Source organism: Phycodurus eques, chromosome 17, assembly GCF_024500275.1.
Source record: "Phycodurus eques isolate BA_2022a chromosome 17, UOR_Pequ_1.1, whole genome shotgun sequence".
NCBI classification, from domain to species: domain Eukaryota; kingdom Metazoa; phylum Chordata; class Actinopteri; order Syngnathiformes; family Syngnathidae; genus Phycodurus; species Phycodurus eques.
This window is the reverse complement of record NC_084541.1, coordinates 17,719,988-17,739,843: the sequence shown is the minus strand read 5'-3', so window position 1 is coordinate 17,739,843 and position 19,856 is coordinate 17,719,988. Positions and strand designations below refer to the sequence as shown.

The 19,856-nt window shown below is 40.2% G+C and overlaps 1 protein-coding gene across 2 annotated transcripts; it reads right to left on the bottom strand.

The window, feature by feature from the left end:
- Positions 1 to 5,277: 5,277 nt before the first annotated feature.
- Positions 5,278 to 17,894, bottom strand: pitx1 (paired-like homeodomain 1). 2 transcript variants are annotated; one of them, XM_061702366.1, is made up of 5 exons: positions 17,847 to 17,894; positions 17,411 to 17,467; positions 11,374 to 11,592; positions 9,468 to 9,706; positions 5,278 to 6,402 (listed from the first exon to the last, which is right to left on the bottom strand). In XM_061702366.1, exons 2-5 carry the CDS (start codon positions 17,454 to 17,456, stop codon positions 5,830 to 5,832), a joined length of 1,077 nt encoding a protein of 358 aa, XP_061558350.1. In that variant the 5' UTR covers positions 17,457 to 17,467; positions 17,847 to 17,894; the 3' UTR covers positions 5,278 to 5,829. The 2 variants fall into 2 exon arrangements, with proteins under 2 accessions (XP_061558350.1, XP_061558351.1); XM_061702367.1 differs by having other exon boundaries at positions 9,468 to 9,703.
- Between the last annotated feature and the right edge of the window lie 1,962 nt (positions 17,895 to 19,856).

Below are 19,856 nucleotides of genomic sequence, written 5' to 3'. Positions count from 1 at the left end.
CGGTCGACCGCATCGCTTTATCCTGAGCCGGCGTTTTTCAGGATTCGTTTGAGGGTTTTGGCAGTAGGGTGTGAATTGGGGGTGGGAGGGGAAGCTGATTTACATTTGATTGTCTCTCGACCCTGACTGAGTCTGAACCAGAAGATCAATCAAGAAGAAGAAGAAGCCACATCAGCAATACTCTGCTCCAAAGAGGGCTTCTCCAGACAAGAGGGCTCACTCGGTGCAACGGCTGAAAACCGGTTTATCTTAGAAAACAAAAATACTGAATACCGTGATGACGCTGTTATGACGGGTAAGCGTTTGTTTAAACAACAGACTATTGTAATATATTTAGTGCACTTTTTGTGTTCTTGAATAAAATATATTGAAACATGAATGACGTTTTCTTACATTTATTATTGAAACAATGGTTAGCGTTGAATTTGTAAAGTCACTTTCAGGCTTGGGTTGTTTCTGCGAAAGACTACCTTTGATACCAGTTAGAGGTGCAACCAACACGAAAACCAAAGCGCTCTTGAAAATGACGTGAAACATTTCAGAACAACAAAGACGTTAATTGTGGGGTGAGAAGTGGAAGGTTTTAGACTGGTCAAGTCAATCCCCAGACTCAAACCCTATAGAGAATGCATTTTGCCTGAAAAATAAATTGAACTGAACTTCTTTCAGATTGTGATTGTGATTTAAGAATTTGGTTTCCATTTTTATGGTGAAAAAGGCCGAATAAAACTCCCCCAACTTACATGTTTTTCCACATTGGCTTGGTTATTTTTTGTTTTGTTTGTTTGTTTGTTTTTTCTTTTGCTTTGCGTTGCAAGCCGAAAATCGTACTATTAGTGCGTTGTGTTGTGTTGTGTTGTGTTGCCGCAGTAGCTTGTGCGGCTCGTCTGCGGCTGATGAAAATGTATGGGAGCGTTGATGCCTCCGCCGCTTCGTCTCGCCGCTAATAAATCATTTCGCGGCGGCGAGGAGGTGAAAAACTCCCTCCCGGTTTTCAGTCACACAAATAAGAGCTCGTCAGCAAGGGCGCGCTGATTACAACAGACGTAAATTATTCTCCGTCATGAGCGTATATGCTTGAAGATGACACATTTTATCGAACTAATATATCGTGTAACTACGATACTCCAAATTTACAGCTAATCGTGCTTAGTCATTGTAAATTATGATGCGTATGGTATAATGATGATTATATTTTAATTTGTTTTAATCATTATTATTTTTTTAAACGCTCATTGGGGTGTTGTGAGCTTTGATTTAATCCCATGTCGTGTCATTGTGTCTATATATTATTTTTTTTTTACTAAGTGGGGCGTCAGGTACATAAGCCGATGCATTCTGAGGGAATTTCATCAATGTATTTGACTTTAATTGCATGTTATGTCATTTGTATGTTAATGTGTGATTTATGGAACTGTATTTATTGACTCAGTGGGGCGCCTGTGGGGTCTCTGTGACCAGCGTTGACTAATTGTGGATATGGTGTGTGTGTGTGCACCTCCCTCCTTCTTTTTCCTCAGCCACACACAAACACACACACACACACACGCACACACAGTGCAGCATGCTGCGTTCAAAGGCTGCAGTTGCGTGGAGTGGCTGCAGCCCGGCCAGTCAACGCCACTTAATCCCAAAATGACTCTGCAGCCGTGGGGGCGGGGGCGTGCGTGTACAGGAGATTTCCCCCAGCAACCATATAATTGGAGTAACTTACACTCTTGTAGGCGGGGCTTGCAACAGCTTGCAACAATTGTCCGTATTCATCTTTCCAATGTTTCGCAATAAATCTTCAGTTCCGTAAAGCCGCAGCAGCAGCAGCAGCAGCAGGGAATTTTGCATTTGTAGGATGTCGCGTGCAGGCCCGAGCAACAGGTGGCGCTGTAAAGCCTTAGTCGTGAGGCCCATTTAAATGAGAAGCCCGAAGAAGGCTGTCTCTGGAAATGGCATACATTTTATTATTTTTATTTTTATTTTGCTTTATTTATCCATGTATTTATTTCATTTTATTATATATTTTGTTATTTGTCATGAATTCAAAGGAAATTCATATTTATATATAAAAAAATCTATATATTAAAACTCAAAATGAAAAAAAATCAACATGATCAACGATTTGGATCTCACTTTTATGGTGGACAATATGTTTAATTTATACTGCTGTAAACTTGTAAATAAAATAAAAAAAGAAACGTTTTAATTTCATCTAAAGTAATTTAATTGTATTTTCACCCACGTTGCTCTACGTGGACTCCCCACTGTGAGCATTTAGGTGTTCAGGTCATGTGACTGCCTTCAAGCACCCCTCCCCCTTCGTCCAAGTTGGTACAAACCAGGAAGTACAAGAAACCGAGAAAGCTTTGGTCCTGTTTTGGCAGTCGAAACAAGCAAACTGAGTAACAAGTGACAAGGTAAGACAATGTCCACTTTTCGAATTGGGATGTTTTCTCGTTTGGAGCTTTGTACGCCGCCACCATGACTTACTGGCGGCCATTTTGTAAAAGGTGGGAAAATGGACGACGAGCAAAGCGTATCTTTCAACACCGTGGTTATAAAAGGCTCACCGCAACATTTGCTTAACCTTAATTGACCATTTAACCGATTTGCGAATGGGCTATAGTGCTAACAGGTGATTAGAATTTGTTAGCCGTTAGCTCAACATTTTGTCAGCCTGCTTAGTTGGCCCCTGGTTGGTGGACGGTGGCCATTTTGTTTGGCACTTTGCTCCATTTGAGAGAAGAAAACAGAAAACATTTCAAGTTGTTTGCAGGGATACTTAAGTGCATTTTAAAAGTGCAATTTAAGAATACATTTACATTAGCCAAACTTTGAGGCAAATTAAGGACGGCACGATAAGTATATCAAATCTAGAGTCATGGCTTGTTTTTAGTTGAAATAAAGCTAATAACAGAAGGACGACTTTAAACCGGCAGCAGGATTTGAATGGAGTTTGGTACAACAAGATGGCGGACAATTAGTATCCTTAACGTCAGATGGAAGTCCATCTGTACATCTTCAATTAAAACTGTGAAGGTATTTGAGAGTATGCGTATGTAGAGAGTATTCTATAGTTGTGTGTTTTTAGCTTAGAATGAGAGTACTTACTGTCTGTTGGCTTGAAGTCAGCCACCTTTAAATTGGAATTATTTTTCAATGGAGTTTGGCGCAACAACTTGGCCCCGGTACCAAATATCCCCCCAGATTTTTTTAGAACTAAAATCTGTGAAGGGCGTTTACAATACCAGTACACGTAAATAGCGTATTCTATGGTGGTACTGGTTTGTAGTTTTAAAATGAGTACATATGGCACACTCGAAGTGAGCCAACTTTAAATTGGCAGATTTTTCAATGGAGTTTGGTTCGAAACCGCCTTGTAGGCAAAATTCAACGTTTTGAGGAAGAACGTTGTGCTGGGACACTGGCAACCCTCTTGTTTTTTTTTACCAACTATGCCAACGGGCTATCTTAAGATAAACATAATCACGATATTCATAAGCATCCCCCCTGCAATAGGAGGGTTGGATTAGAGGCTTATCTTGGTATTTACGCGTCCTAAATGACACGTTTGGACTCAGCAGCACCAGTCTGTACTGTACTGGAGCGCGCAGACTGACATTAGCAGAACGGAAGCCGATTTGCTGTCGTCATCGCGGTTCTTTTTCACTCCACAGTGAGCCCCCGCTATATCACGGTTCGTTTTTTCGCGCCCCTGCTATATTGCCATTTTGAAGCCATTTTTTTTTTTTTTTTTTTTTAACAAAAGGTTTTTAGATGTTTATTTAGTATGAGTATGTATGCCTCTACAGTATGAATACAATGTGTGTACATTGTGTGTCTATGCTTGTGTATGTATACAGTATATACATATATACACGTACATGTGTGTACATGTGTATACCGTGGGTGTGTGCCCACACACACACACACACACACACACACACACTATTTTTGTGCACGTATATATTTGCACATACATTTTCATGTTTATTGTTATGTGTGTGTGTGTATATATCATTGCATATTGCGGAATGCGATGCTTTTTACAAAACCGCTTACGCCCGACAGGTGCTTGGTGTACTCTCCGCTTTTGAGTAAGCAAGCCCTTGACTGCAATGTGTAAACTGTAACTACCTCGCTATATCTTTTGGTGCACTTTTACAAAATATGAACGTGTGGAAAATATTTATTCCATTTCGTTCTATTCTTCAATTTTGCTGTTGTCGTATCGTTGAACACGTGCAGCGTCAAGTGTGCGTGCGTTGTCCTCGTCGTGGTGCCTTCACGGACCTCGCTTTTGTTTCACCCCCCCCCGTCGGTTGGTTCCTTGCTCATGATGCAGCCTCCTTGCTTGGCGTGCACGCGCGCCATCACCGCGCCCAGGTCAAGAATGTGACGCAGGCCGTTGTGACTTGTTTGCGCAGCGTTTTTGCAAACATACATTTTTCGCACACTGCCCCCCCCCCCCCCCCGCAAAAGAAATATGCACATTTTACGATATGCCCAGCCTATATGAAATATGCATGGATGCATAGCCTTTTTAAAGCAGTTAAAATGTTTTTAAAATGTAACATTAAATTAGCAAATACACCGATAATACGAAATGTTTCATGGTATGGTTTGATATTAGGGTTAATAGCAATTAAAATGTTGATAAATACAAAGTAAAATGTTTTTTAGTAATTTTACTGTAAAAATAAAATGACACTAGTAACACAACATGTGTGTTGTGTAGCTTCACGTTAAGGTCAGTTTTGTAGGAAAAACGTTTAAAAAGCAATAAAAAATGTTGAAACTAAATAGAATTTCCCCCCAAAATGCAAAATCTAAAAGTCCCCATTGGGGGGGGGAAAAATCCAATATTTCCCCCCAATATTTAGTGCTTTAAGCAATTAAAATGAAATAAAAATTTTCCTGTTGCGCTCCATCAATAATTACAAAAGTAAATAAAAATACACAATGTAGTTATTTTTTTTGGGGGGGGGGGGGGGTGAGGGGAAGACATCACTCTGAAGCCTAAATATGAATCCGATGTAAATAAAATGAAATATTGGCATTTCATTTCAATCATAAAGCCTGTAATGAGCGTCAAATCACATTTTTATTATAAGTGGCTAACCCCAACTTCCGCGTTGTTATCAGCTAAAACACACAGTCGACGTCATCGATATCAGTCTGCTGCTGATAGGGGCCTCATATCAATCACTTATTGATTATATTACTTTCGCAGCGCCTGGGAAATTGCCAACCTCGGCGTATTATTCATGTATTTATTTATTGGAAGTGTCTTAGTTTACTGCACATTTCAAGTGCAAAACTAAAAATGAATGTATATGGGGAAATTGAATATATTTTAAAAGATCTGATTTGGGTTGATTCTTGAACGTTTCTCCTGTTTTCGCTGCACTTTATTCAAGCAAAACACAAAAACTGCGAATTGCGCACATCGCATGAAAAGTTTTTTTGGGGATACACACACGCACAAAAGAAACACACGCGTAAGTTTGTCTATGCACAATATACGCTATATTTTTTTCCGTTGACATTGAAACATTTTGAAGTCCTCTAAAGCGAGCAAGCAAGCACAAAAAGACAAATATTGTATAAGTTTGTATATATTTACATGTGCTGTATGTACAGCGTAACAAGTCTTCATCTTTTATTTATTTTTTTGATTTTGTATTTTTTCCCCCTCCCTAAAATTCGCTTTAATTAAACAAAGAGAAAGACGTCAAAACGCACACGAGTTGCGGTGCGCCGGTAAACGCGAAACCCGCACGATCGCCCCTAATCCAGTCGAGGTGCGTCGGGCGCAGTTCGGCCCCGCCCGTGGGGTCAGCTGTTGTACTGGCAGGCGTTGAGGCCGGATCCGGGACTCTGCAGGCCGTAGCCGAACGCCGGGTGGTGCTGTTTGGACTTGAGTCTGAGCGTGGCCAGGCCGGCCGGGTTGCACGTCTCCCGGTACACGCCGTACGGCGAGCCCGGCGCTCCGTACGGGCACGCCGCGGACGACATGCCGCCGTTGAGGCCCGAGCCGCCGATGTTGTTGAGGCCCGGGGCGCCCACGGCCGGCACCCCCGAGTGCGCCATGCCGGCGGACGCCGCCTGCATGCTCATGCCGGAGATGGAGGCGCAGGCGGGCGACGACGAGAACACGGACTGCGTGGTGAGCGGGCTCATGGAGTTGAAGAAGGGGAAGTTCTTGGTGGCCAGCGGCGCCGGGCCGTGCAGGCCCTTGTTGGTCCAGTTGTTGTAGGTGTAGGCGGCCGCCGCCGCCGCCGCCGGGTACATGTCGTCGTAGGGCTGCATGAGGCCGCTGAACTGCGGCAGGTACGTGTTCTTGCACAAGTCCATCTGCTGGTTACGCTCGCGCTTGCGCCACTTGGCGCGGCGGTTCTTGAACCAAACCTGCGCACAACCAAACATTCCGTCGCTATTCAAATCTATACGTGCACATACATACATACATACATACATACATAGATAGATGGATGGATGGATGGATGGATGGATACGTGTGTGTGCTCCAAATTGTCCAGTTAGTCACTTGATAATCTAATTATTAGGGACACCCCGCATATACCCCAAATGGCTCATTGCCACCTTATTAGGTACACCTGCAAATACACACGTGCTACCTTTTGGAGAGAGAAAAAATATATATACCCATGCATATATGGCCCCCCTAAAAATACAACATTTTCATTTGTTACTTTACTTTATGGTACACCTGCAAACGCATCCTATCTTTAAAAATAAACACATAAATAAATGATCATGCCAGTGCCAAGTTTTGGCTAGTAGTGTACATAAATCAGTTGTCACTTTATTAGGTACATGAGCTACCTTTAAAACATAAAAGTGAAAAACACACCTGCGTATATATTTATAAACATGCCCTCAAAATGTCGAATTATGCGACCTCAAAAAAGCGCGTACCCCAAAATGGGCTTCTGTCACTTTATTAGGTACACCTACAAATACACCTGCTACTTTCAAAAAAGTATTCAGCATGCATGCATACACTCAAAACGTACAATTATGCTACCTTTATGTACCCAAAATGCCCGTTTTTCACTTTATTAGGTACATAAAGTGAAAAACGGTACTGTCAATCTGCTTTTTTTTTATATTTATATTTTTTTTTAACAACAAATAATAATGCTCACTTTTTTTGATTGACAGTCACATCCGTTTATTGTTTGTGTTCTTGTTGCACGCTTGCACTTTTCTGAGCGGTTTAAATTTTGGGTTAGAACGGCACATGAGGCTCGCATGATTACAAAGGTTTTGAAACCACATCTGAGCATGCTTCCTATTATTATTATTATTATTATTATTATTATTATTACTGTTGTTGTGTGTGATACAGCATTTGCCAAATCCTATTCGACTGCTGTACCTAATATTGTGATCTCTCACACCCCAACCGTCAGGACAAATATTGCTATTTTTGAAAAATCCCCATTGAAACATTTTATTTTCATAGTTTTACACTATTAAACGTTAGATAATGTTTTTGAAGAAAATCTATTTAAAGGTATATTGTATTTTAGCTTACGTTTAAAATGCAATAAATACGGAATTTCTTTTACACATTTTACATTTCTTAAAACCTTTAAATGAGTTGATAAACGTCCTTTAAATTGTCCAAACTGAATCAACTGATTTATAAGCATAAATATATTTAATGCTTGTGTGTAACATTCAATGTCAATTGCAATAAAAATGTCAAGGTAAATAATTCTACACAATATTTCAAATGAAATTGCATTACTGCACCTTAATTTACATCGATTGAAAGCAACTTTAATCCTGACTGCAAATAAATAAAACAAATTTCTGAATTTATTTCCCGCCCAGTTTGACGTGTGATTGAAATGCAGCTGTGCAATTTTTCAAACTTTTTTTTTTTTTTTTTTTTTTTTTCTTTCCTCCCCCTAACCGATAAATCAGCAACACAACATTAGCCTATGTCACCATCAGCAATTCATTAGGCCAAGCAAAACACAATAATTTCTTTGCCGTGGAAAAAGAAAATCTGGAATAGGTCAGAAAACTCCCTTTTATTGTAACTCATGGGCCATTGTAAAACTAACATGCCAATACGTTACTCTTTTTTTTTTTTGCAAATAGAATCATGCAGGCGCAAGTCGTTTAAAGCAATGCCAGTATATTTTCCAACTGGCTGCACAAACACAATTGTGGCTTATTGTGGAGAGAAAAAAAGAATAATAATAATAATAAGTCCCGCGATTGAAATATAACTGCGTTGTCCACTTTTTTATTTTTTCACCTCCAGCTGCTGTCAATTTAAAACTCGTAAAAATATCGTGTATGAGCTCCTTTTTAATTAAACGAGCGTAAGTGTAAAGCTTAAAATAGAAATGCAAAATAAGTCCATTCTCGAAGCGTTCATTTTTCATTATTTGGCAGAACCTTGTCTCTTTGTGATGACGTAATGACTCCTTTAAAACGGCGCAATGTCAGATAAACCCCAAATGTTTAGGGAAGAAGTGAAATATGATGACATTCGTGCATGTGTATTTTTTTTTAAATTTGGAATTTATGCTTCATGCAGGAATATATACATACTTTGAAACATCCTAACTGTATCAGTGTGACAGTATCGATGATATTTTATGACATACTTTATCTCCATGGCAACAAAGGCGCCTTCGTGATGTAACGTACCTAATAAAGTGACCGCTCAGTGTTGGCACTTTAACAGTTCCCATTTGTATTCAAAAAAAATTGTGTGAATGTCATAAAACGTTTTTTTTTTAAATTATTTTTATAGATCCGCGAGAAAGACAAACGTTTAGCTAATGTATTTACAGTGAAGCGTTAGGAAGGATTATGAATGCTCTTTACTGTATTACTGAATAGTAAATATTGCCGAAAACGTCCCCTCGAAAAGTTTTACGCCACTCAGACCAAGTAAAATACAAATAAAATAATACGTGTGACAATAATAATTCAAGATTTTGTTGTTTGCTACCCTAAAAACTGCCAATTGCATTTAAATGACTGTTAAAGCACTTTCACATCGTTTTTTTTTTTTAAACAGAGCCTTACTATAAATTTATAGGAAAACGACGTAAAATATGTAATAAAGAAATAAAAAATATATATCTTTTTAACCAGGGTTATGATGCATGTTGTAGTAAATATTCCTCGAAATGGTGTAATTCTCAACTTGTACGCACACTTCCAGCCACCTCCAACGTTTTTAGGTCATGCAATATTTTCAACATGTGATGATGATGCTAATAAATTTTCACCTTTTACGCACGCACTTGCCCCAATTTTTTTGTGAATGTTTTTGGCTGATATACGTATTTTGAAAATGTATGTTTTTTTTTTATTATTATTTTTTTTATTATTATTATTATTATTTTTTTTTTTTAATTCTTTTTTTAAATGGATAAACGAGCGCATTTGTCTTGTCCGGCAAATACCCGGCCGCTCACCCGCACTCTGGCCTCGGTGAGGTTGGTCCACACGGCGATCTCCTCCCGGGTGCTCATGTCCGGGTAGCGGTTCCGCTGGAAGGTGGCCTCGAGCTCCTGCAGCTGCTGGCTGGTGAAGTGCGTGCGCTGCCGCCGCTGCTTCTTCTTCTTGGGGTCGTCCGCGCCCGCCTCGTCGCTCCGCACGTCCGCGCCTCCGCCTCCGCCTCCGCCGGCGCCGCAGCGGCCTCGCTCCTTCTCTGCTGCAAGCGCGACACGACGAACGCCATTATCCAACAATCGTGCCACGTTGGCTATTTGGCGTCTATGTCACTTTAATTTTTTTTTTTTTTTTTTTTTTTTTTTAAACAACATGCAGTTGTTATCTTGCAACTGCTATCTGTCTGTCTGTCTGGAGTTGGAGTCCTGACAAGATCGCCTCATTAAACTCGAGTAGCAACACATGCAAAGGTTAATCCCCCCCCCCCCCAATCCCCCCCAAAAAAGAGGGACTAATACTCATTCTCGCCATACAAACAAATAGAGCGAATTCATTACAAATTTACTAGTATAGTACTAACTTCTGTCAACACATGCAAAGGTTCCTTACTCCTTTACATTAAAAAACAAAACTATACAAATATTTTAACATTTTTTTTGGGGGGGAGGGGGGATTTTGTTGAATTTAATGCGATCTTTAAAAAAAAAAAAAAACAACAACAAAAACAGATCAGTTTTCTGTTCAATGGTTCTGTTTTAAAATGTACAGGGAATAGCTTTTTTGAAATAATTTTTTGTAGAAATAGTTTAATAGTGTTCTGTAACGTTTTGTACTTGTTGATTTATTTTTATTTATTTTTTTATGACTGGTTGGGAAAAATAATGACATTGAATGAATTCTTAAATGGCTCCACTGTCAAAACATTCAAATGTTAATCACACATGCAGAAATTAACTCCACACCACTTTTAAGAATAAAAATAAATACACCTATCATTGCATATTGATTTAAAAAAATATATATTTAAAATATATTATTACATTGATTTTACATTTAGTTTCTTTTTAATTTGGTTAAAACCTGCAATAAAAATGACTTTTTTTGTATGAATGGATCCACTTGTTGATGCACATGCGACACAAATACATTGCATTATTTGTATGCATTTGCTTTTAATCTTATTTTTAAGGTGGTGGGAAAACAACCCAAATGACTGTTCCTTACGAAATGCTCCCGCTTCCCCCGAAACTGACACTTTGATATTTCATATTTGGATTGTACGTTTTCATATGAAGATCTGCCAAAATGTACTTAAATACCCTTAAAGCATTTTTAAAGAATCTTTTAAGGTCCATGCTATATGGAAACTGAGGCCAAATGTGTATTACACATTATGAGCACGTGAGGGTGTTTTTTTTTTTTTTTAAAAAATTATTTTGATAAACATTTTCTTATCCAGCAACAGTTTCTGATGAATGCTGTTATATCGTAAAAAGTCCTAAAAATGTTCATTTCCACTCTTTTACGCACATCCCCAAAATGAACTGAATGTTACTCTTATGTGCCCCTTAAATGAAAACATTTGACAATATACTTTATACATATATTTTGTTTTTGTTTACTAGCTCAAACGCTGTCCTCCAACCGCGCAAAAGTGTATTTAAAAGATCTTTTAAAGCACATTTCCCACCACCATAGTTTGCTGCGGTTATATTGATTTACTGGTTTATATTGAATGCAGTTGAAACGTTGGTTCAAGATGAACGCAGATCATTTTTCTTGAGTTGAAGTCTGAAAACGTTCCCCGAATGTGTCGCGTCCAACAAGTTCCCGTTTGCAACTTTTTGCGCACCCAAAGTGGGACACGCGTACATCCGCCCAGCCCCCCCCCCGCCCCCCCCCCCCCCCCCCGCCTACCCCCTGGCGTACCTGCCAACTCCGCGTCCGAAGACTCGCTGCTCGAGTGCTCCAAAGTCCCCCCACGAGCGGTCGTGTTGATGTTGGAACTTCGGGGCTGCAAGTGGAACGCGGGGCCCGCGTCGCGTGACGCCTGAGGAGGAGGAGGAGGAGGAGGAGGAAGAGGAGGAGGATTCGCGTGGGCTCGCGCTGCGGCGGCGGCCTCGGAGAGTCGCTCCAAATTCATGACACCTTGGAGGGGAGACGACAAGCGGGAGGGATGCAGACCGGTCAGTCCCGGGAGGCATAAGCTGTGCGTGGGTCCGAGGAAGCCACGCGCGGAGGAGTCCACGCCGAAGCGGACACGCGTGGCGACATGGGAGGGGAGGAGAGAGAAAAGGTCCGCTACTAGTCCTTCAAAAATATAAAAAAAAGTCTGGCGGTCGTCCCTTCTCGCCTGCTCCTTCCACGCGAGTCGCGACCACAATGAAGGAGGAGAAGGTCGAGCTCGGAATGCTTGCGTGGGACCAGTCACGCAGACCCCGCCCACGTTTGAGCCTGCCCCAGCGAGTGACGTCACCAGACTAGACCGAAAAGTCCGCAAGGCGCATATCAGCAACTTTTTTTTTGTTGTTTTTTTTTTTCCAGAAAGTGACGTGGAGCAAAAACACTCCCGCACCACATCTCGGATTGACAACGTTTTTTCTTTTGTTTTGTTTTTTGAAAATGTGACTTCACCCGCAGAATCCACATGAGAAACATCGTCATTCCGATGCAATGCGATTTTCTTGGTCAGTGCAGGCATGTTTGTAATGCGTGCACAGCAATGGCGCACCCACGCCACGCAGTATATATATGTGGGTGCGTGCGTGCGTGCGTGTGTGCTGAGCTGAGCAAACATTTGCCATCCAAACGGTTTGTGTTTCCCGAGCCGATGAATGGAAAGAAAACGCATCATAATAGCTGGTGTACATGTGATCGCCTCCCGAGTTGAGTTTTATGTCCAACAATTTCAATAACAACTGGGTCAAGGGTATCTTTTCTTTCCAATTATATTTAGCCGTCCTTGAACGCATCACTTGTCCATATTCTTTTTTTTTGGGGGGGGGGGAGACTGTTTTAAAGATCATATAGTTTAAATGAATTCTATAACAGAGACATATTGACCATGTGAATTCAAGTGTTGTTTTGATCAGTCTTCATAAACTTTCATTTTTTAGCAAAACTGAAAGAAAAAAAAATCGCATACAAATTCTATAATATAGGTTGTACTGTCAATGTTAATTCAAGTGTCGTGCCATGCCTTTTTGGTGTTTACATTCAAGTGCCCAAAATGTCCAGTTTTTCGCGAATGCATCACTCGCCTATTTTCAGGAAAACCGTTTTAATGCTCGTACTATCAACTATCAATAGCGACAAGATTTTTAAATATACACGTTCAAGTGTTGTGTGATTTGCCTTCTTTAATGTTGACATCCAAGTGCACAAATGTCCAATTTTAGCGAATGCACCACTTTTCTTTTTGGGAGGGGGGGAGGGCGGGGGGGCGGGAAACTTTGTAATGGTAAAATCAATCCTGTAATATAACTTATACGTTTTGATGTAAATGTTGTACGCGTGTATTTTCACATTTACATCCAAGTGACGACAAATCCGGTTTTAATGAATGCACCACTATCATATAATAGATTTTTCAGGAATACTCAAATAATTTTTGTTTCACACTACTTTATACTTTTTTCACGATACCGTTTGATGGGGACGTGTTGTTGACGTCAAATTTGATCAAACTGTCTTTGAAAGCACCACTTCCACATCCCATTTGAGATGAGCACCGAGTGTTTATTTTCCCCACATTTGTCACTCGCACGTCCAATCGAGCTGTGCTTGAACGCAACGCTTCCTCATGCCAATCATGGCATCACTACCAGCTTGGCTTTTGAGTGTGTGTCCAGTTTTGTCCCACTGTACTTGAATGCAGCCCTGTAGCCCAATTGGTGTGGTGTTGTTTATATATTGATTCCCTCGTGACCATCTGGTTTTGACGTCAGAATGACCAGTTTTATCGAAGATTCCTTGAATGCATCCTATTCAAGCTACTTACGATTTAAACTCAGTTTGGCCTGAACGCATTATTGAGTTTATGTCCAATTTTATTACGGTCACTGAACCCATCATTACCTAGTTTTGACAGTGTAACAGTGTACATGTCCAATTGTATTGAGCGGTCGTTGAATGCACCTCCTCAGATCTTGTTTTTACTACTTTTTATGACTCCATTGAACTCCTTGTGACCTGCTGTTTTCATCAGTAATCCCGTTTTTGAGCTTGGATATATCCAGTTTTATTGAACTGTCACTGAATGCAACATTTCCATATGACCTTGGTTGTTCTTTTCTTTGTAGTTTTGACAATTTTATCTAGCCCTCCTTGAATGCCCCTCTTTGTGTAGTTATACGTCTTTTTATGACTACGGTACATTGAACTCACCGTCACTTGCTGCGTTTTATATGTAGTTCTATAGGTTTCATCTTATATTTCCAATTCTCTCGAAAGGCCACTGAATGCAACATTTCCCTATGTTCTTGTTTCTATATTGAAGTTTCATCCGTTTTGACAGTGAAAATGTCCAATTTTATCGGACGATCTTGTTTTTACTGCTTTTTATTACTACTTTGAACTCATTGTGACCTGCGGCTAGTTTGAGCTTGGATCTACCCAATTTGACTGAAGGGTCACTGAATGCATCATTTCCATATGATCTGTTTCTTCTCTTGGCCGTTTGTTTATTCCTTGTACCTTCGGAGGTTTCTATCGAGCCGTCCTTGAATGCAGCTTCAGCCGGTGTGTGTTTACTACTACGTTGAACTCATCGTGACCTGCGGGTTTGAGCTTGAATAGTTCCAATTTTGACTGGTCATTGAATGCAACATTACCACCAATTTGATCTGACTCCATCTTCTACTTTTTGTTACGTCATTGAACTCACCGCGAACTTGTGGCTTTTCATGTAATGCCAGCTCTGAGCTTGTGTATCAGAACGGTCACTAAATGCATCATTTCCACCTGGCCTCTCATCTGACCTGCTCTAACATATAAAAGGTCCGATTTCATCTACCAGTCATTGAACGTACCACCACCATATACCATAATTTCTCATATATAATGCGCTTTTAAAAAAAAAATTTTTACCTCCAAAAAATGTCAAGTCAGTAGTGCGCATTATACATGGCTATAGGAGAAAATGAAAAATACTTTCACATTTTATAAATGTATGCAGCCATCTAGAGGTTATGAAATGCTGTACACGTTCATTCCACGATGCCACCGCCCCCTAGAGGTTATGAAAAAGCTGTACGCTTTCATTCTAGTATGCCCCCTAGAGGTTATGAAAAAGGTGTAGAACGACACTTTCATTCCAATATGACGGGTACATATGACTGCATATATGTACAATTGTAGTCATAAATTTACATACCCGGGTAGAATTTGTGAAATTGTTTATTTTAATACCACTGACTGAACAACAACAATAATTTTTCTTTATGATTATGTTTTGTTTAATGATCATGCTTTTCTGAAATGCTTGACAGTTTAATTTGAATTCCATTACAATTAAATGTGTTTCGCCTGGTCCTTCATGTTTTCTTAAAATAATTGTACAAATCTTACTAATTCTGCCCGGGTAATCAAAAGTATGAGCACAACTGTGTGTTTTTTCATTTACTAAATAAAAGTAGGGCTGTGAATTTCAAAGTAAGAGCAAGTAAATAAAAAGAAAGCATGTGTTCAAATAAAATGCTTAACTTCAGAATAATTTGGGGAAAAAAATACTTCATGTTTTGATCATATGGGTAGAAGCAAAATCATGGATTGTAAAAATGCATTATATATATGCTGAAGGGTTTTCCAGAATTTTGAATTTTGAGGTCAACTGGGAGTGCACATTATACACGAGAAATTATGTTATCTCCAGATGAGCAAAAAGTGGCCTTTTTAATTAAAGAATACGTTTTCACCTAGCCTACACTTTTGAATGCATACCAATCCTATCCAAGTGTCACTGAACACTTCATATCATCTCGTTTCCTGTCAATTAGAAATATTTAGTGCTCTTTTGACTGCGAATCAACCAAGTAAAATGGAATTTTCTGATGACATTGAATGCATCATGCCTGTATCAATCGCTTTTTTAATATATTCACTACTTCCGAATTGCATGTCCTGTGCTTCGCATTAGAATTCGATCATTAGGCCGCATTTCACAGAGCGGTCTTTGAACGCACCATGCGCCTCGTATTCAACACCACCAGACTAGTGTGAGTGTGTGTGCGTGTGCGCGCGTGTGAGTGTGTCAAGTCAACGTGCACCGACTGGGATTGTCATCGGCGCCACGTTTCCTCTTGTCAGATTTTTGTTTTGTTTTGTTTTTGCGACATGAGATCCCATGCAGTCGGACCGGAGCAGGACAAGCTGTCAATAATCACTTTGCGCCCCTTCCAAAACCTTTCCCAATACATCTGCATGACGTGTTACATTTCTCATTTCGGATTAATCTCTCGAGACTATTTTTTTAGTTTAAATTCAGATTTAAAGGATTATGGTAGCAGTTTTTGGGTTGATCCAGATGCGTAAAAAGGAAACTATGGCTCAATCAGCTCGAAAAAGATTTTTTTGGGGTAAATCTTACTTTTCGTGTGGGACATGCAGGTGCAACTGATTCCTCAATTCAAAATGCTGCGGTGATGCTGCGTATCAAGCGCAATTACGCACGGCTCAATCGACCGTAAACTGCAGATTACAAATTAGATTTATTTTTTTTTTGCACTTGAATGCACCCTGACGCGACAGCTGACGAGTTTTGGTAGCACTTCCACTTAACTAATCGCCTAATTAACGCCTCCTCGCGGTTATACTGTCGCTTTTACAGCACTTTTGGGTGTTTTTATTTTTTTATTTTTATTTTTTAAAACTCCTTCCTTTCTTTCCAGGGGATATTCCGACTTGATAGATGGGAGCTAATGTAAATAATCAGCCTCCCTCCAGTCCTCGCACTCCCGCATCCCACTTTGCGTGTGATGGATAGCTTAAAAAAAAAAAAAAAAAAAAAAAAAAAGCCTTTCCATCCGTCACCGGCGGGTTAAAGGTCAGCCGGCGCTCCGTGCAAACGACGAGTGTATTTTCCGCGCAGGCCGAGAAGTGAAAATAAACGCGTTAATGATAAAAGGGCGCTCGTGTTATGAAAAAGTGGGCAAAACAAGAGCGAGGAGCAGGAGGCTGAAAGTGGAGCCCGCTGGGCGCGTAACAGGAGAAGGACACAGCTGATTATTGCCTCGGTGATATATATATATATATATATATATATATATATATATATATATATTTTAATAAACAAGCTTTGTCAGCAGGTGGAAAAAGACGGACAAGAAGCTCAAAATGAGCCCGGAAGTGAAGAGGGAAATGCTGCAAAAAATGCCAGAACATTTTATTCGAAGCAACTATACCGTGTTGCATATTTCATTTAAGGTTGTGTGTGGAAACATTTTCGTGTCCTTCGGGAATAAGTGTAGAAACTAATATTGAGGTTTGTTGCATAACGGTTATTTGTGTTGAAACTTTTAGTCTCAGAAACAATTTTGTACCATTTCAGCAAATAATATAATCATATATAAAGAAGTTTTAATTGATTTTCTCTTTCGGGCTTCCATTTAGGCGGCAGCTCTTTGCTATAAAATCCAGCTTTGTGCACCAAAAGCGCATCTGCAATCGTACAAATCAAAGTTGGGATCCATTGAGTGGCTTTCGAGTGTTAATGTTTGTTTCTAAAAATATACTTCTGTTTTGAAACGCAAACTAAGCAGGACGTGTTCGAAACCGCAGATTGACAAATGCATGCATCACCAGCAGCAAGAATCGAAATGAAAGCTCGTTGGCTCGACATTTTTGTCACATTTACGCGTCCTTCTAGTTTGCGCCTGCCAGCAACACGAATGTGGTAATTTTCTGAAGCTGCTGACAACTCGTGCACCTGCGTCGAATTATAACAATAAAGAAAGGACTCTGGGGTTACCTGCACCCACGCAAGAGATGACATTCTTGGAAAGATTGAGTTCCATAATCCAGTTGCCTGAAGAAAAAAAAAATCCAAAAAAACACGTTGGAATTAGTGAAAATGACGCCAATTTTAGTCTGTCATGTTTTTGGTTTTTTTGTCTGTTTAATTGTGTGCAACGATACAACAGCCATCCCGAAAGGTTACATATATATCTTTGATGGTTCACGGTGAAGCAATATGATGATAAAATAAAAATAAAAAAGACGAAGAGTAAATGAAGATTAACGCACGCGCACGCTCGACTCCAGCCACCGTCAAAGATCGTATGTCCAACGATGATGCTCCCCTCCATCACCCATTTTCAAACACCCCCAAAACGGGCTAAAATAAATAAAAGTATTGCGTTGTGTCTGAAATGGAGGCTATGTGTTTGTTTGTTTTTTGTCCTCACCTGTGGTGTATCCCAGCAGAATTGTAAAAACAAAAAGTCGAAGCTCAGTCTTCCTCCATGCGCGTGCCCCGGTTAAAATCCACACGGTGGTGCGTTCACGTACATAGAATTGTTTGCTTTGGAGCGTCTGCGGCGGCTCGTGGCTTTTCTTGGGGCTGCGCGCCCTCACCGTGCAGTGACGTCACCAGCAGTTCCATTCTCTCCATTCATTCAACCTAAAAATGTGCAAAAATGCACATTTACACCTGCTGTTTTTATACATAATTCAGTTTAAGGACAATGAGCGTTGTAAACTGCCCATGCATGTAAGGTTATGATGATTATTATTATTTTTTTGGGATTCAAATCCATCCTAATAAACATTTTAATAACCACCACCTTTTAATTGGGCGGGCAGCAGCATTTTTTAACAGAATAATTATGCATTTATAATTTTCCCCATATGTGAATGAGCACAATAATTGGTTTCGCTACTAATTAACAATGTCAATGTTATAAAAAGAAAATTGATTAAAATGACAAGTGGTTAAACATTTTTTTTGGTGTGTAATTGTTGACTTGCGTTATCTGTATATTACAAGATGAAATAATTATTGCTCATCATTCGTCGACGTGGAAATATTAAAAAAAAAAACATTGTTTACAATTACTGAATAAAATGTTGATATTTTCTGCAATGACATAAGCACTTTTTTTGGTTTCAAGCTGCAGGTTGCTCCTGTTTTGTTTGCTGGCCAAAAATCTCTTATTTGGATGGAAAAACCCACGCACAGACATTACCCCCAGCAAAACCAAACAAACAAAACAACAACATAAAATTGCCTTTAAAAATGAGTTGAACCGAAGCAAGTCTACTGAAGTATTGGGAATACAATACAGATGTGAATAAAAGTCGCCACTATATATGAACAATGACAGTGGACTGCGGCATCCGCGTTGTCTACTTGTGAGGCCTGCATTGCTACATAATGACACACACACACACACACACACACAAATACACATTGAGGTACTTAGCAGGCAGCTCGACTACTGTGATTACTCAACGAGTGGCTACAGGAGTTAAGTAGTACCCTGAAGGTGAGGCCTGCTCGTCTGTCCTCTGTGCAAATAGGTGAAGGGATTATTCGGCCCTTTAGCGGCTGTGTGTGTGTGTGTGTGTGTGTGTGTGTGTGTGTCAATAATCATCGCCAAATAACAGCACCTAAACAAAAGTACTAGTGAAAAAGCATTTGCTTTCTCCATTTAGCTCATCACTAGCGCCAAATACCGTGTGAGTACGCCAATGGGAAAGTCATTTGTATTCTTTGACTGGTGGTGGAGCAGGTGGTGGGCTTTTCCCTGTTAAAAAATATCAAGAACCTCGCAAAAACACGCCGCGCCGAACGCATCCGTCGTGATGAGACTCGCTAACAGACTGCAGCGAGGGAGCCTCGTGACGAGAACCGTTTTATCCCAGAGGGGAGACTGTGGAGAATAATACTGTGAGCTAGCTGTATGCTAAAGTTAGCATGTGTGTTTTATTTTTGTGTTCTCGTCGGGAAACTCTGAAGGGCACGCAACGGCCATGGAGAAGAGCCTTGTAAAGAGATTCTCATTTTATCTGAGAGGAGACGGCACAGCAAAATGGAGACTGTGGAGTATAATACTATAAGATGATGTTAGCAGGATTTGCTTTAATTTGTATTTATTTTTTTTATCGTGGGGGGGGGGGGCTGGGAAGGAATGCAAAAATCACTCACGGATCCAGGATGAGAGCCTTGTTACGAGATATTTTATCCAAGAGGAGACTGTGGGACCCTTGGATTAGTACATCGGGAAACTGCAAAAAAACCATGCTACATTGAATGCATCAGTCGTAGCAAAAGACTTGGTAACAAACGGCAACCACCATGGAAGCAGACATTTAATCCGATAGGAGACTTAGGGCCGCTGCGGTCAATTGTTGACTGTGCAGAATAATACTGCAAGCTAATGTTGTCTGTGCTGTCTTTGTTTTTGTCATTTCTA

Excerpts from the sequence above, each read along its gene's own strand:
- pitx1 (XM_061702366.1), bottom strand. The coding sequence starts at position 17,456 with ATGGAACTCAATCTTTCCAAGAATGTCATCTCTTGCGTGGGTGCAG. Across the intron at positions 11,593-17,410 it reads CATCTCTTGCGTGGGTGCAG|GTGTCATGAATTTGGAGCGA; the intron begins GTAACCCCAGAG and ends CTCCCCTCCAAG. Across the intron at positions 6,403-9,467 it reads TCACCGAGGCCAGAGTGCGG|GTTTGGTTCAAGAACCGCCG; the intron begins GTGAGCGGCCGG and ends GGTTGTGCGCAG.